The sequence below is a fragment of the Anabrus simplex genome, chromosome 2 (genome assembly GCF_040414725.1).
Source record: "Anabrus simplex isolate iqAnaSimp1 chromosome 2, ASM4041472v1, whole genome shotgun sequence".
In the NCBI taxonomy this organism is placed as follows: Eukaryota; Metazoa; Arthropoda; class Insecta; order Orthoptera; family Tettigoniidae; genus Anabrus; species Anabrus simplex.
In genome coordinates this window covers 73,061,824-73,077,931 of record NC_090266.1, presented here as the reverse complement: position 1 = coordinate 73,077,931, position 16,108 = coordinate 73,061,824, and the positions used below count along the sequence as shown (strand labels likewise).

Here is a 16,108-nt window from a genome sequence, read left to right as displayed (position 1 = left end):
AAATAGAAAGATATAATTTTAAAGAAATATACGAAGGTACAGAGTCCTTAATTGAATTCTTAACTCCAAGATCTTGTATTACATACAATACCGTTCGAGAGTGGAAAAATGTTTCTTAATGACCATTTCAACTGTAGTTCAGGGCAGTAGCATTAAAATCCACAGAACGCAAGTTCTACAAGAACAAACAGGAAGATGTGGATGAACTACAAATTACAGTGGAAGACCTAAGAAACAAAACCTACAAAAACAAGAAACTCACAAACAAACCAGACTGCAAATCAGAATCAACAGACAGACAATAGGAAGGGTGATTTCTGATGAAGAAAGAAGGATAAGATCAGAGAGAATGAAGAAGTACTGGGCTGACAGGAAACTAAAAAATTCTTTGTATAAAGTTGGCTAGAGTTGTCCAATGAAGGCCATAAAATGTAAATAAATAAGCTTTTTTCCTGGTTGCTCATTGTCTGAAATGGTCGTCATCATCAACATCTGGAACCAGCTCCAGTTTCCCGGGTGCTGTGAGTGAGTGCTCTAAACTTATTTCTGTCCAGGTAGGTGTTTTCTTCCATAACCTGCTGCAAATCCAGAGCTTGTCCAGCTAGTTCATTTCTAACTGATTGATCCATCTCTTCCTTGGCCGACCTCTTGATCTTTTGTCTTGGAGTTTCTTCTCAAACTACACTCTAGCTGTTCTTTTAAGATGACCAAACTTACTAAGGTGGTGTTTCACCTGGACAAGATGGCATGTCTCGTTGTTTCTTATTTTGTCCCTCCTTGTTTTCTGAATCATAGTTCTTAAGAACTTTATTTCCACTACTTGTAGTTTGCTGATATTTCTGTTGGTTTGGATGCAGATTTCCAGACTGTATGTGGTAACTGGTATAAAGATGCTGCTGTAGAGTATTAATTTTGATCTTAATGGAACCCATAGAAGTTTTCTCACAAGGTTATAAAACTTGTTACTACACTGCCAAGATAGTCCTTGGTAACTTCTCAAAGCTTGTATCTTTGTGCAAGTCCCAGAAAAATATAGGCCTACACATGCGGTAAAGTGTCTCCTGCAAGTTCCAATTACGGTTTAATTGAATATTTAATGATCTTGAATTTACTTGGACAGAAATAAACTTGCAGCACTCGTCACAAATCTCATGCCTAAATTTCACTAAATATTTTAGTTTAAATTAGTCAACATTGTGATGAGAAAGGAATTATGTTTTCAGAAATAGTATTTAAGAAGTATAACTGCCTAGAATTTTGTAATGCCTTAACTATTTCCTTGAAGTATCTTTAATTTTTCAAGATGGTTTTATGGGATGTATTAAAGTGAATTATATTTTAATTACTTTTTGTAAGGTTTTGTTGCTTGGAATATATTTAGATTTTTTGTAATATGAAATATCTAACTACATATGATAGTTATGATTACAATAAATTATTACTTTCTCCGAAGTTGTTGGTCACCATGAGAGAAGACAAATCAATTGAAATGTTTTTATTATAAATTTTTTGATGAGGAATGAAAATAATTACTTGTGATATTGAGATTCAGCATGAATACCTCCTCGAAGGAAAATTAATGCTTATTTCTTGTTTCAGAATACTGTATGTTACACTGCTCCAGAGCTTTTCAAAGGAGAAAAACCATCAGAGAAGGCAGATGTTTATTCCTTTGCCATAACAATGTGGCAAATATTGTCACAGTGTGTACCATACGAAGGACTTGAAAGCCACAGTATAATATACAGGGTTAGTAAAAGCTATTGAAAATTCCTAGTATTTTTCTATGCTAGGTATATCATGTCACATCCTGAACTTTCCTGACCATATTAACTTCTTATTAGGTTTCTCGTCCATTGGGTTATGTAGTGAACTATATGTCATCACATTTATTATATTTAAAATGTACAGTATGTTTCATTTTCTTACTGTACAACAGCTGAGCTCAATTTGTTAATACTTATACAGCCTTAGTTTTATCAATTTTAATCCATATAAGATAATAGGTCAGATCCCCTCTAAAGTTGTAAACAGGAAATTTGGATCACACATGGATATCATCCACGCTATATGTTTGTAGGATGTCATTTCAAAAGTACTGATGGAACAATAGGAATTCTTCATCCAGATTTTGATTTATGATTGCCACAATCATGTATACCCTGAAGAAACCCTTTTTTTCTTTAGAGCTGATTTGTCGAGAGAGAGAGAGAGAGAGAGAGAGAGAGAGAGAGAGAGAGTGTGTGTGTACGCTCATTAGTAAGGAAATATGTAGGCTGATTTACTAATAATGCTTTAGTGGCATCGTGAAACGGAGCTAGCTACCACAGGTAGCTTAAATGCCTACCCTTCCTCCGAGCCTATGAACATGTCTTTCTGCCTCCATGCATTTGCACAGTGATAACAGGAACAGAGCAGTGGTAAACGAGCAGTAACGGAATACAGTCCATTGCTTTCGAAGCTGCAGTAGAGGAGCTGGATAAAAATTGAATGTGCTGGAGGTTGCAATGCATGACATTGTTACCAAGGATTGCAAGATGCTTGCAAGACACAACAGTTTGGCAGACCCCTGCAATAAGAAAGTTATGGTGAATCTTGCCTATGATTGCCTATGATTGGGATGGTGGTACTTTAAAACATAACATTGCCCTAAGTGTTCTTCCACGTCCATACTATCCAGATTTAACTCCCTGCAACTTTGATCTAATCCCTAAGATGAAGGAACCACTGCGTGGGATTTGCCTCCGAACAGTTGAAGACATTGTGCAGGCAGTCAGTCGCTCTCTTCGCACCATGCAGAGATTGGGCAGTGCCGACAGTATCCAAAGGCTTCTGCGTTGCTGGAACACTCTGGTGGTTACTTACTTACTTTACTTTCAGTGTCCGGGAGACACATTAAATTCTTCCTCTCTGGAACTCTGCAGCTCTTATCCCTCGGTCTGTGGCAAGCATAAGTTCTTCCTGGGTACAGGAGTCATTCATCTCTTGACATATGAGTAGGTGTAGTGGAGTCTGGATATCTCCACAGTCACATCTTGGATCTTCCACATAACCCCATTTCACAAGATTACAACGGCACTTGGATACACCTGTTCTCATCCGGTTTGGTAGAGAGGGGTACTGCTCTCTTCATAAAGCTCGTCACCTTGCGGTTATACATTGGATGTCTGGGATCTGACTCAGTCTTGTGCCTCTCTTTCTCAGCTGCCACCTCGCGTCGAATAGCTGGAGGCGCAATACCAGCGAGAGGGTAGATCTTCTGCATTGGAGTAGGTCTTAAATACCCAGTGACAATATGGGTGGACTCGTTGAGAGCTGACTCCACTAGCTTGGTATGGGCAGATGCTCCCCACACTGATGATCCATACTCTCCTGCAGCAAAGCACAGTCCCAAAGCAGTTGAACGCAGAACATGAGGGTTTGCTCCCCATGTTGAACCAGTCAACTTCCACAGTATACTATTCCTTGAGCTGATCTTGCATTTCAGCTCTCTACAGTGTTTCTTGAAGGTCAGGGAGCGATCAAGCTTGATTCCCAAATACCAAGGCGTATCACAATTCTCAAGTGTCGCTCCTTTCCAGACAACATTCAGCTTTCGTTGGGCCTCTCTGTTGTGAAGATGAAATGCGCAGACTTGTCTCTTTCCTGGATTAGGTTTCAGATGATTCTGTGTGTAATAATTATCTAATCTCTCAAGAGCACTGGTCAGTATTCTTTCCACCTCTTCAAAGCTCCTACCCTGTGCAGCAATAGCAGTGTCATCAGCATAGATGAAGCGCCTTGCCTCAAGATATTCTGGCTGATCATTTGTATAGATGTTAAATAATCATCATCGGTTTCCCCTTCCAGCGAGCCGGGTAGGGTGTTTGAAAACGAGCATCTTCCAAAGTTGCCTATTCAAAAAGATTTTGTTGTCCATCACAGATTCTCAATTCCATCCTCTTCTCTCCACGTCTTCCCTCAGTTGGTCCATCCATCTTCTTCTTGGTCTTCCAGCTGGTCTTCTACCTGTTATTCTCTTTTCCGAATAAGTACATGGTAACCTTGTGCTATTCATTCGTTTAACATGCCCAAACCATTTAACTCTAGATGACCTAAGTATTTCCTCCATCGATTCATTTAGACCTAGATTAGATCGGATCTCATCATTTTTCACATGATCAAGTCGTGTCTTTTAGAGGGCAGTTCTAAGAAATTTCATTTCACAGGCTTGAATCCCACTACAATTCTTCGATGTTAGTGTGCAGGTTGCCGGAGAATATGTAAGGATGGGAGTGAAATATGGCTTGTACAGGGTCATTTCTGTTCTTTGTGGGACATTCTCAACCCATAGTAGGTGTCTAACGATACTGTAAAAGTAGAGCCTTTGGTTACTCTGTTTGTTATTTCTATCTCAGCTCTATTATTACTAGCCATTACGCTTCCTAAATATCTGAATTGGTGTACTAATTCAGCTTAGTGGTCCTGTATTTTTATGTTGCATTCTGTATTATGTCTGCTGATTTTCAGTGCTACGGTTCTTGACGGGTTCAATTTCATTCCATAATCATCAAACTTCTTACACCGTGCATTCAGATTATTTTGCACTCCCTCCTCTGTTTCATCCCATATTGCCACATCGTCTGCAAACACCAGAGCCTGAAGATCTTTATTACCTTTCCCTTTTTAGTTCCTTTAAAATGGTATCCATAACTGCTATGAATAGAAGAGGTGATAAGGCACTTCCCTGTGTACTCCTTTGGTTGTATTGAATCATTCAGAGTGACAATCTCCAATACTGACACAGCTTTTGCAATTAGTATATAGCATTTGGATCTTCCTAATAAGGTACTCCGCTACACCAAGTTTCCTAAGACTTTTCCAAATAGTTGATCATGTGCCTTTTCAAGATCCATAAACACAATAATTAGGTCTTTCCTCTTTCCCAGTGTTTCTCTGCCAACATCCTCAAAACAAATATCAGATCTGTTGTGCTTCTTCCAGCCCTAAAGCCATGTTGTTCCTCTTCTAAGATAGGCTCTAGTATATCCCTTACTCTGGCTTCAATGATCTTCTCCATAATTTTAAGGCCGTGCAATAAGAGGGTAATGCCTCTGTAATTTTCACTTTTCCTACTACTCCCTTTCTTAATGATAGCAACTATCACCCCTTTCGTCCAATCTTCAGGTATTTCATTATCCTTCCATATTGTTCTGAGAACTCTATACAGCCACTGTATTCCTGGCGGGCCAGCAGTTTTAATCATGTCAGCTGTAACTTCATCAGCTCCTGTTGACTTACCACTTCTCATCCTATGGAGAGCTTACTCTACTTCTGTCCATGTAATTGGGATATCTTCCTCTATTGTTTTTCTGTCCTACATCCTAAACAGAGATCTCATTAGGCCCATTTAGGAGCTTGTCAGAATACTGTCCCATTGTATCCGTGATATCTTTCATATTGCAAACTATTTTCCCATCTGCTGTCTCCAGAGCTGTAATTGCTTCTTTATCTGATCTTTTACGTTTTACTATTCCATATATCATTTTCATATTCCCTTTACTGTCTTCTTCCAGTTTAGTTGTAAATTCTTTCCAACTTTTCTCTTTTTCTTCCTGTACAATTCTCTTGACTTCCAACTTCCAGTATCTATATTCTTTTGCCATCTCTTCCAATTTATTGTTGTCTATTCGGTCGCGGTTGATTCTTCTGTCAGACTTAGCCACATCAAGAACTTTTTTGGCTTTATTCCTTTTCATTATGGCTTCTTTCACTTTATCATTCCACCAAGATGTTCTTTTCTCTCTAACTCTTCTGCTTGTTCTTCCACATATTTTATCTGCACTGCCAACCAGACTTGCCTTAAAATCATTCCATTCTTCATTACCTTTCTTTGTGTCTGTTATTGGTATTTTAGCTCTGATTTCCTCTTAAAACTGCTGTTTGACTTCCAGATATTTCAATTTCCAGTCTTTAATTTGTGTTTTTTCTTCTTGTTTACTTTAATAATAGGTTTGGTGACTCTTAGGTCTGCAATGAGGAGTCTGTGGTCACTATCAAGGCTCTCACTTGATATTACTTTTACATCATGCACCTTTTCTCCAGTTGACCTACCTGTGATGATAAGGTCTATCACTGATCTATACTGACTATCCCAGCTTTATCTCCGTTATCAATCAATCAATCAATCAATCAGTCAATCAATCAATCAATACTGATCTGCATTTAGGGCAGTCGCCCAGGTGGCAGATTCCCTATCTGTTGCTTTCCTAGCCTTTTCCGAAATGATTTCAAAGAAATTGGAAATTTATTGAACATCTCCCTTGGTAAGTTATTCCAATCCCTAACTCCCCTTCCTATAAATGAATATTTGCCCCAGTTTGTCCTCTTGAATTCCAACTTTATCTTCATATTGTGATCTTTCCTACTTTTATAGACGCCATTCAAACCTATTCGTCTACTAATGTCATTCCACGCCATCTCTCCGCTGACAGCTCGGAACATACCACTTAGTCGAGCAGCTCTTCTTCTTTCTCTCAGTTCTTCCCAACCCAAACATTGCAACATTTTTGTAACGCTACTCTTTTGTCGGAAATCACCCAGAACAAATCGAGCTGCTTTTCTTTGTATTTTTTCCAGTTCTTGAATCAGGTAATCCTGGTGAGGGTCCCATACACTGGAACCATACTCTAGTTGGGGGTCTTACCAGAGACTTATATGCACTCTCCTTTACATCCTTACTACAACCCCTAAACACCCTCATAACCATGTGCAGAGATCGGTACCCTTTATTTACAATCCCATTTATGTGATTACCCCAGTGAAGATCTTTCCTTATATTAACACCTAGATACTTACAATGATCCCCAAAAGGAACTTTCACCCCATCAACGCAGTAATTAAAACTCAGAGGACTTTTCCTATTTGTAAAACTCACAACCTGACTTTTAGCCCCGTTTATCAACATACCATTGCCTGCTGTCCATCTCTCAATATTTTCGAGGTCACGTTGCAGTTGCTCACAATCTTGTAACTTATTTATCACTCTATAGAGAATAACATCATCCGCAAAAAGCTTTACCTCCGATTCCACTCCTTTACTCATATCATTTATATATATAAGAAAACAGAAAGGTCCGATAACACTGCCCTGAGAAACTCCCCTCTCAACTATTACAGGGTCAGACAAAGCTTCACCTACTCTAACTCTCTGAGATCTATTTTCTAGAAATATAGCAACCCATTCAGTCACTCTTTTGTCTAGTCCAATTGCACTCATTTTTGCCAGTAGTCTCCCATGATCCACCCTATCAAATGCTTCAGACATGTCAATTGCGATACAGTCCATTTGACCTCCAGAATCCAAGATATCTGCTATATCTTGCTGGAATCCTACAAGTTGAGCTTCAGTGGAATAACCTTTTCTAAAACCGAATTGCCTTCTTTCGAACCAGTTATTAATTTCACAAACATGTCTAATATAATCAGAAAGAATGCCTTCCCAAAGCTTACATACAATGCATGTCAAACTTACTGGCCTGTAATTTTCAGCTTTATGTCTATAACCCTTTCCTTTATACACAGGGGCTACTCTAGCAACTCTCCATTCATCTGGTATAGCTCCTTCGGCCAAACAATAATCAAATAAGTACTTCAGATATGGTACTATATCCCAACCCATTGTCTTTAGTATATCCCCAGAAATCTGATCAATTCCAGCCGCTTTTCTAGTTTTCAACTTTTGTATCTTATTGTAAATGTAATTGTTATCATACGTAAATTTTATTACTTCTTTGGCCTTAGTCTCTTCCTCTATCTCGACATTATCCTTGTAACCAACAATCTTTACATACTGCTGACTGAATACTTCTGCCTTTTGAAGATCCTCACATACACACTCCCCTTGTTCATTAATTATTCCTGGAATGTCCTTCTTGGAACCTGTTTCTGCCTTAAAATACGTATACATACCCTTCCATTTTTCACTAAAATTTATCTTGTGGCTATCCTGTTTCTGAAACCACGAGTTCTTCACCAGCAGTTGGTTTCGTGTACATAGATCAAGCAGCAGTTCACCCTCCTCATTTCTATTACCAAATCCATGTGAACCAATAATTCCTTCATAACCTGTCCTATCAGTTCCTACCTGGGCATTAAAATCCCAAATTATCATTATGTTCTCTTCATCGATGATGTCCTCTAGTTTTTCGAGGAAGCTTGCTTTTTGGTCATCACTACAACATTGCTGGGGAGCATAAACTTGGATCAGTTTGAGTTTCTCCATTTAGGCATATTTTAGCTTTGATTAATCTCTCATTGATGAATGAGACACAGTGTTCTCCCCAGAAATGTTTGTCAGCCGGGTGGCAGGAATAAGTAGCCGGGTGGGGTAATACTACTTAAAAAATGAATGATAAAATTTCAGTAAATAAATTGTTTTTTCCCCTCTGGTTCATATAGGATTAACAATAATATCAGAGAGGTAAACTTCACTGTTATCACGAACAAGACAAAATAAGATATATTTTTTCTACCCTTAAAAAAAATGAAATTTACTTTTACCATGACGTTCTTTGAGGCCCAGTTGTCTGCAGCTCTTACATAATTGAATTCTGTTGAGTCTGGTCCCTCTAGTGAAATCAGCATCAAATTGTTGAGTGTGCTCTATTTCATACGATTCCTCAAACATGTTTTAACTCTCTTCAAAGCTGAAAATCCCCTTTCACATTCAGCTGAGCTCACAGGTATGGACAGTCCAGTAGCAGCTAGTCTTGCTAAATTCGGAAAAGATTCCTTAAGCTCGCATGTTGTTGCAAACTTCATCATTATATGTTTATGTCTTAATCCAATGTAGGACTCTCCAAACATTTTTGATGCAACAGACCATTCCACTTTAGTGCTATTTTAATTTATGACTTCCCATTTTAGAGTAGAAATCAAGAAGCAACTCAGAAGCTAACAGAACATAACAGTATCTATGTACTTGTTATAAATTGTTGTCTTGAAGGTTACAACATCGACATCTGAATAAGTGATGTACAAGTCTGACCATTCACCAGCAAGATGGTGCTTGAGACTTTGAAAATATTTTCCTGGAGTGTCTAATTGTAAGATGCTGAGTTTTGTGGCTTCTAAGATTGGCTCAATTTCTGTCAAGTCAATATCTTGCGTTTGCCAAGCTCTAGACAATGTGCACAGAAGAGGTAAGGTATCTGAAAGCATCATAATTGCAGCTAAGAAATTGTATGTCTTCATGCACTTGCTTATGCCTTCAGCAGTAAAATATCATTCCTTTCAGTGGCCTCTCTTTCAAGTGCAGCAACAACACTCACCGTAGATCTTCTTAAAGATTATACAACAGCATCATGAGACAACCATCTAGTATCACCGGCCATTTTAGTTTAATTTAAGGGCTGTCCATGATATTCTGGATTACAGTTAAACCAGCCATTCTGACTGAGGAATTTTGAAAAAAGAAAAAGAGTTGTCTTAAAACGTAATTAAATTTCACTAAATAAGGCACTTCAGCTGCTGCCTTGGCACTAGCAAGTGCCAATCTGTGGTTAATGCAGTGACAGTTTACCACGAGTCCATTAGTTTTCTCTCTTAACAGTGTTGTTACTCCCTTTTGCTTACCAATCATGACAGCTGCCTCATCAGATCCTAGACCTGCCAAATTACAAGTTTTTAACCCTAAATTATCAAGGATTTCAGTTAGTTTATTTGTTATGGTCTCAGCTTTACCATCAATGATGTTGCAGGTTGACACAAAACTAACATTAACCTCTTTTTTCAAATTGGTTGACATATTTTATGTATCAGCTTATAAATCTCATGTTTATTCCGTATTGGCTCAACACAACTAAGGTTAAGTTAAGAGTAAGTTCCCACCTTCCAATACTTATCAATTTCTATATAATAGACTTATTAATTACATAATATAATCCATATAACCTCTAGTACATGTTTCGTTCCGATATGGAACATCTTCAGCTAAAATTGGTAAAATGGCAAGACAATTAAAATACATTGATGTTAAGATGATACATAAGCTAAAAGATATGATAAAATGGCTCGAAAATTAAAACATATGATAAAGATGATGAGATAAAGTTCATTCATGTTGGTTAAAAACACAACAAGTCAGTTTTCAAGTGGCGAATTAAAAACAGCGATAAGGTTCTTCATGTTGGAGGCGTGTACATTTTGTCGATCTTGAAGATAAATTGAAGAATACAGGATTTTCTTATATGTGATTTATCGGGGAAATCTTGATAAAATAACCGTAGTTGAAGTTGAGTTTGGTAGGATTATTAAAATGTGTCTTAAAGACAATCTTGTCGTATTTAACGTCCTCCCTTACGCCGTGTTGTTAACTGACTGAGTCCTGTGTACGTGTGTGAGGTGCTTGCGGTGGGCGGGGAGTATTGGAGGGAGAGGTAAGTGACGTGAGGAGAGCGGGTGAAGTGTTGTGTAGGGTGGAGCTTACTGAGGAGTATTTTATGTATACAATAAGTTGCTTTAGTACAGAAATGTCTGTAGTTTCATCATACAGAACACTGAAATAATCTGCTGAATGTATGTTCTTTAATATTTCACATCTAATTTCTGAAGCGATAATATCAAGTAACTCCTGCATTATTCTTTCTGAAGTATAATTAGCATTATCACCAATATTAAGTTGCTTTAGATATGTACAACCCATAGCCTCACAGTGTTTGAGCAATTTTCCGTATAATGTAGTGTGTGGTAGCTCATTTTTTGCCAACCAATACATTGATCTTAGGGCTCCGAGAAAATCATCTCTCTGTAAATTGTTTAAAATAGAAACTGATTTTTCTATTTGCCCAAATCAAGTTTCTTTGAATGCACGTCTTTCACTTAAGTTTGAACAAGAATCGGTATGCAGCTTGCTTTGTTCATGTTCAACTAAACTCTCCTTTCGAAGTCTTGCACACGGTATAGTCACCTAAATCACGTCCTTCGTTGTCGGTTTCTTCAATGAACATTTTAATACATGTGGAACATAACATACCGTTTTCTTTCACAACTAACCATGTAAATTGCTTAAACCAGTCATTGCTGATGCCCGATAAGCGGTGTTTAGAAGAATGTTTCACTTGTGGTTTTTCATTTTGAATACTTTCCACTTCACCAGATGAGCCGGCCTCATCAATGTCTTTTTCGGAAATCTCTCCTGGTGTTGCATACTTTTACTAGGTTCTTTCTTAAAGAAACTTAGAATAGTAGATGTTTGACTAGATTTCCTGCTCATTTTGAGAACACAAAACTTGGCGTCACAAACACGAAGAAATGAAACGGGCAGTTCATTTAGGTAATTCCCGCCAAGAGATTGAAAATAATACCAATATTCATGATGAATTGGAAAGTAAAGCACAAATGGAAAACATTGACATTAACAATAGTTAAAATGTAATTAAATCGGAACTATAAATCAATTGAACTCCTTTGTTAGCAGTAGTAAGTGTTAAAGAAACCAAAAGAACACCGAACAAACAGATTTGCTTCGAAAACAACAGAGTTGGTGACACTGAGCACTAACACATATTCTATCGATTCATGTGTTTCATATTCGATTGTAGATCGATATTTTCTGTCAAAATAGCTGCCGTAGCAAATGCGCAATGCCAAATATTGTATTGAAATATTTGGTAACACGTTGTGATGAGCTAGCGATGGAGTGGAGTCGAGAAAGTCGGTCTCGAGTTGAGTTCTATCCCTGGAAATAGACACTGCCCCGGAATCGAGTCCATGGGAATACACGTCGGTATCTCTGACCGTTCGTAAAATTACTTGTAACAACGAAAGTAGCGGGAATGAAATCGTGATATAACGAAGGAAGTGTGTTTAAAATAACACTTAATGACTCCAAGACAACGATATGGTTCAATATATGCGAAGTACATACATTTCAAATCAAGAATAAAATAATGAACAAAACCCCAAACTCGGTTAAATCTTAACTTGCGATAATCTGAAATATTAGTGGTGTATTCGCCTTACCACTTCATGAAATTAAGTATTGAAGACTCAATGTCAGTAATTTCTCTGTAGCTGCTAGTGATATTGTTGCCCGGCCAAGCGTCTCAGACTGTTGAGGATTTGGCCTTCTGACCCCAACTTGGCAGGTTCGATCCTGGCTCAGTCCGGTAGTATTTGAATGTGTTCAAATATGTCAGCCTCGGTAGATTTACTGGCACGTAAAAGAACTCCTATGGGACACAATTCCGGCACCTAGGCTCTCCGAAAACCGTCCAAAGTAGTTACTGGTACGTAAAGACAACATTATTATTATCAGTATAACACTGTTAATGACTTCACCAAGGTGACTGGGAGGATGCCGGTACCAAGCATCGCATTGGGATGCATGACTTTAATAATGCTGCTGCACAATCCTCTCCAATTGATTTGTAAATGTATTTCTATATTGAGAGAATGTAATTCGAATTTTGTGTTTTAGAACGCTAGTAATATATCACAATCAATCAATATCTCGTTCTTATAATGGTCTCTAACAATCCTGGTCAATATTATACGGCGTATTTCTTCAATTTGTATTGCATCGTGCTTGGCCACTCCGTTGCTGTGGAGTGCCGTGCGGGTTTGTGACGTCATATGGAATCGAGACGAGTGCTCGCATGTTATTCCACGGTGATCCAAGAGCCACTCACGCACAACGCTACGTGATAGTGAAGCAAAACACTTAAACTCCAATGTAATTATGCTGACAACAATAAATTTTTATCATTCAAATAAACAATTTCACAGTATTTATGTTTTAATTCGAAACAATCAATGACTCAACTGTGTGTTCATATATGTAACTAGCACACATCTAGGTCATGTTAGCCGGGCGGTGCGCCCATTAAAAAAGTCCTGGGGAGAACACGGAGACATCTGTTACACTGTCAGTGTCTCTATAGAGTATAAAACCAACTCCATTCCTCGCCACTGCAGGATTACCACTCCAGTATAATTTATATCCTTCCTCTAACATTCTTGTGTTGCAATCTTCCCTTAGCCGTAGGATGTGGGTATGTCTACAGTTCATTAAATCCGTGATTTTGTTGCATTTTTCCTGTTAGAGTCATATATAATGTTTGAGGTTCCAATCTGAAGCTTGTTTCTATCACTTGTTCTCCTCGTGCTTCTTGAATGAACATGAGACATGACGTCGTCATTAGTTCCAAGAGTACTTGATGTATTGTCGACGTTCAGAATATGTTTCTGTCCGAGGCTCTTTTTAGTTTTGAAAGCAACTGCATTGTACTCCTGTACTGACTTGCTAGGCCTAACGAACTAGAGGATTTTCTTTCAGGGTGGTCTCCCTTAGCCTTTGGCAGTCCTTTGCCTCACTGCATGGCAGCAGCTGATGAATTTTTGTGTTATTTCCCCCACAAAGGTCTCATGTTATCCAACCTCTAAGGAAAACTCCTCTGCTCGCAGCTATTGGTTTCCCTTAGTTTGCCTGGTTTGGTATCAGCCGCCAGACCCTTGGCCAGACAGTCACAGGTAGTACCGTCTACTGTTGCATACGGTAGCAGAATATATTCTGACCTCATATTCAATGTTAAATGTAATGGTGATAACACACTGCCTTGAGGTAATCCGTTTTTCTGATTCCTCCATCAACTCTTTTTTCCTTGAAGTGTGACATAGAACCTTCTGTTCTGGAGCATTACTCGTTTGACATTTGTTAGTTTCATATCCTTGGTGGTGTTGTATAGCTTGGCAGTGAGCTTCCTATGGTTCACTGTTACAGTAATTGAACTTTATAGGGTCCACCTATTCAATACAATAAGATTGTTGTCTACATGTAATTACAACATTCTAAATTTATTCAGGACTATTTTCGATGCATTTTTTGTGTCATCAGCTGTACAAAGAACTTGGAAAACAGGTAATTATATAAATCTCATGATAAATATTAACCTATTTACATAAGATAAAAACCCTATGACGTCTACATTAAAACCAACGGCACATGATAAAACCTTTGAATTGTAATGTTTAACTATTCTTTCTTTTCCAGCAAGCTGAAGACTTGTGAGTCAAATATACTGGATATTGAGTAACAATTATCAGGATTATTCATGTTCTTGTGGGCATACAGTATGGAGTTCAAAATATTTGGTTTGCAAACTACAGTAAGAAAATAACTTCTATTTTAAAACATTTTGTACATTAATTCAATTATAGTTCTTAAACTTCTTAAAATAAACGTGAATAAAAATAACTGAATAAGATTTGAGTTGGACAATATTCTTCTATGTCTAAAGGCCTTTGAGGTGGAAACATGTAAAAAGATCCTTATGACGTAAACAGGAACTGTGTTTCCCAGTTCAGTTGTGGAACCTGTGAATAATAAAAAATGCTAATAATAAATCCCTCCCCTGTGAACCATGTGACCTTGCCGCGGTGGGGAGGCTTGCGTGTCCCAATGAAGCAGATAGCCGAGCCGCAGGTGCAACCATATCGGATGGATATCTGTTGAGAGACCAGACTAAGGAATGGTTCATCGAAAGGGGGGTATTAGCCTTTCGGTAGTTGCAAGGGCGGCAGTCTAGATGATTGACTGATATGGCCTTGTAATAATACTCAACATGGTTTAGCTGTGTTGATACTGCTACACGGCTGAAAGCAACGGGAAACTACAGCCGTAACTAACTCTCGAGGACATGCAGCTCTCTCTGTATGAATGATGTACTGATGATGGCTTCCTCCCGGGTAAAATATTCCGAAGGTAAACTAGTCCCCCATTTGGATCTCCGGGTGCGGACTACACGAGATCATCAGGAAGTTGGATACTGACATTCTGCGAGTCGGAGCGTGGAATGTTAGAAGTTTGAATCGTTGTGGTAGATTAGAGAATCTGAAAAGGGAGATGGGTAGACTAAAGTTAGATGTAGTTGGTGTAAGTGAAGTATGTTGGCAGGAAGAACAGGAATTTTGGTCAGGCGACTACCGAATTATCAACACAAAATCAAACAGAGGAAATGCAGGAGTTGGTTTAATAATGAATAAGAAAATAGGGCAGCGGGTAAACTACTACGACCAGCATAGTGAAAGAATTATTGTCATCAAGATAGACACCAAACCAATGCCCACCACAATAGTGCAGGTCTATATGCCTACTAGCTCAGCAGATGATGGAGAAATTGAAAGAACATATGAAGAGATAGGAGATTTAATATACTGTAATATGTAAAAGGTGACGAGAATCTAATTGTGATGGGAGACTGGAATGCAGTGGTAGGCCAAGGAAGAGAAGGTAATACAGTAGAAGAATTCAGATTGGGACAAAGGAACAAAAGAGGAAGTCGGCTGGTTGAATTCTGCACTGATCATAATTTAGTCCTTGCCAATACTTGGTTCAAACACCACAAACAACGGCTGTATACGTGGACGAGACCTGGAGACACTGGAAGGTATCAAATAGACTTCATTATGGTTAGGCAGAGATTCAGAAACCAGGTGTTGGATTGCAAAACTTTCCCAGGAGCAGATGTGGACTCTGACCACAACTTGTTGGTCATGAAATGCCATCTGAAGCTGAAGAAATTGAAGAAAGGAAAGAATGCAAAAAGATGGGATCTAGACAAGTTGAAGGAAAAGAGCGTGAGGGATTGTTTCAAGGAACATGTTGCAAAATGACTAAATGAAAAGGCTGAAAGAAACTCAATAGAGGAAGAGTGGATAGTCATGAAAAATGAAGTTAGCAGGGCTGCTGAAGAAATGTTAGGAAGGAGGAGAAGATCAACTAAGAATCAGTGGATAACTCAGGAGATACTTGAACTGATTGATGAATGACGAAAATACAAGAATGCTAGAAATGAAGAGGGCAGAAAAGAATACAGGCGATTAAAGAATGAAGTGGATAGAAAGTGCAAGGTAGCTAAGCTAAGGAAGGCTGACTGAAGGAGAAGTGCAAGGATGTCGAAGGATGTATGGTCCTAGGAAAGGTACCGTGGATGCTGCATACAGGAAAATCAAGGAAACATTTGGAGAAAGGAAATCTAGGTGTATGAATATTAAGAGCACAGATGGAAAGCCACTTCTAGGGAAAGAAGACAAAGCAGAAAGATGGCAGGAACATATCCAACAGTTG

At 38.5% G+C, this 16,108-nt stretch overlaps 1 protein-coding gene across 1 annotated transcript in view; it reads left to right on the top strand.

Moving 5' to 3' along the window:
- Mos (Mos oncogene) overlaps nt 1-16,108 on the top strand; it is a 164,023-nt gene that overhangs the window by 84,977 nt on the left and 62,938 nt on the right. The window contains exon 5 of the mRNA XM_067142329.2: nt 1,600-1,749. Coding sequence (XP_066998430.2) covers nt 1,600-1,749 — 150 coding nt within the window. The remainder of the gene's footprint in view (nt 1-1,599; nt 1,750-16,108) is intronic.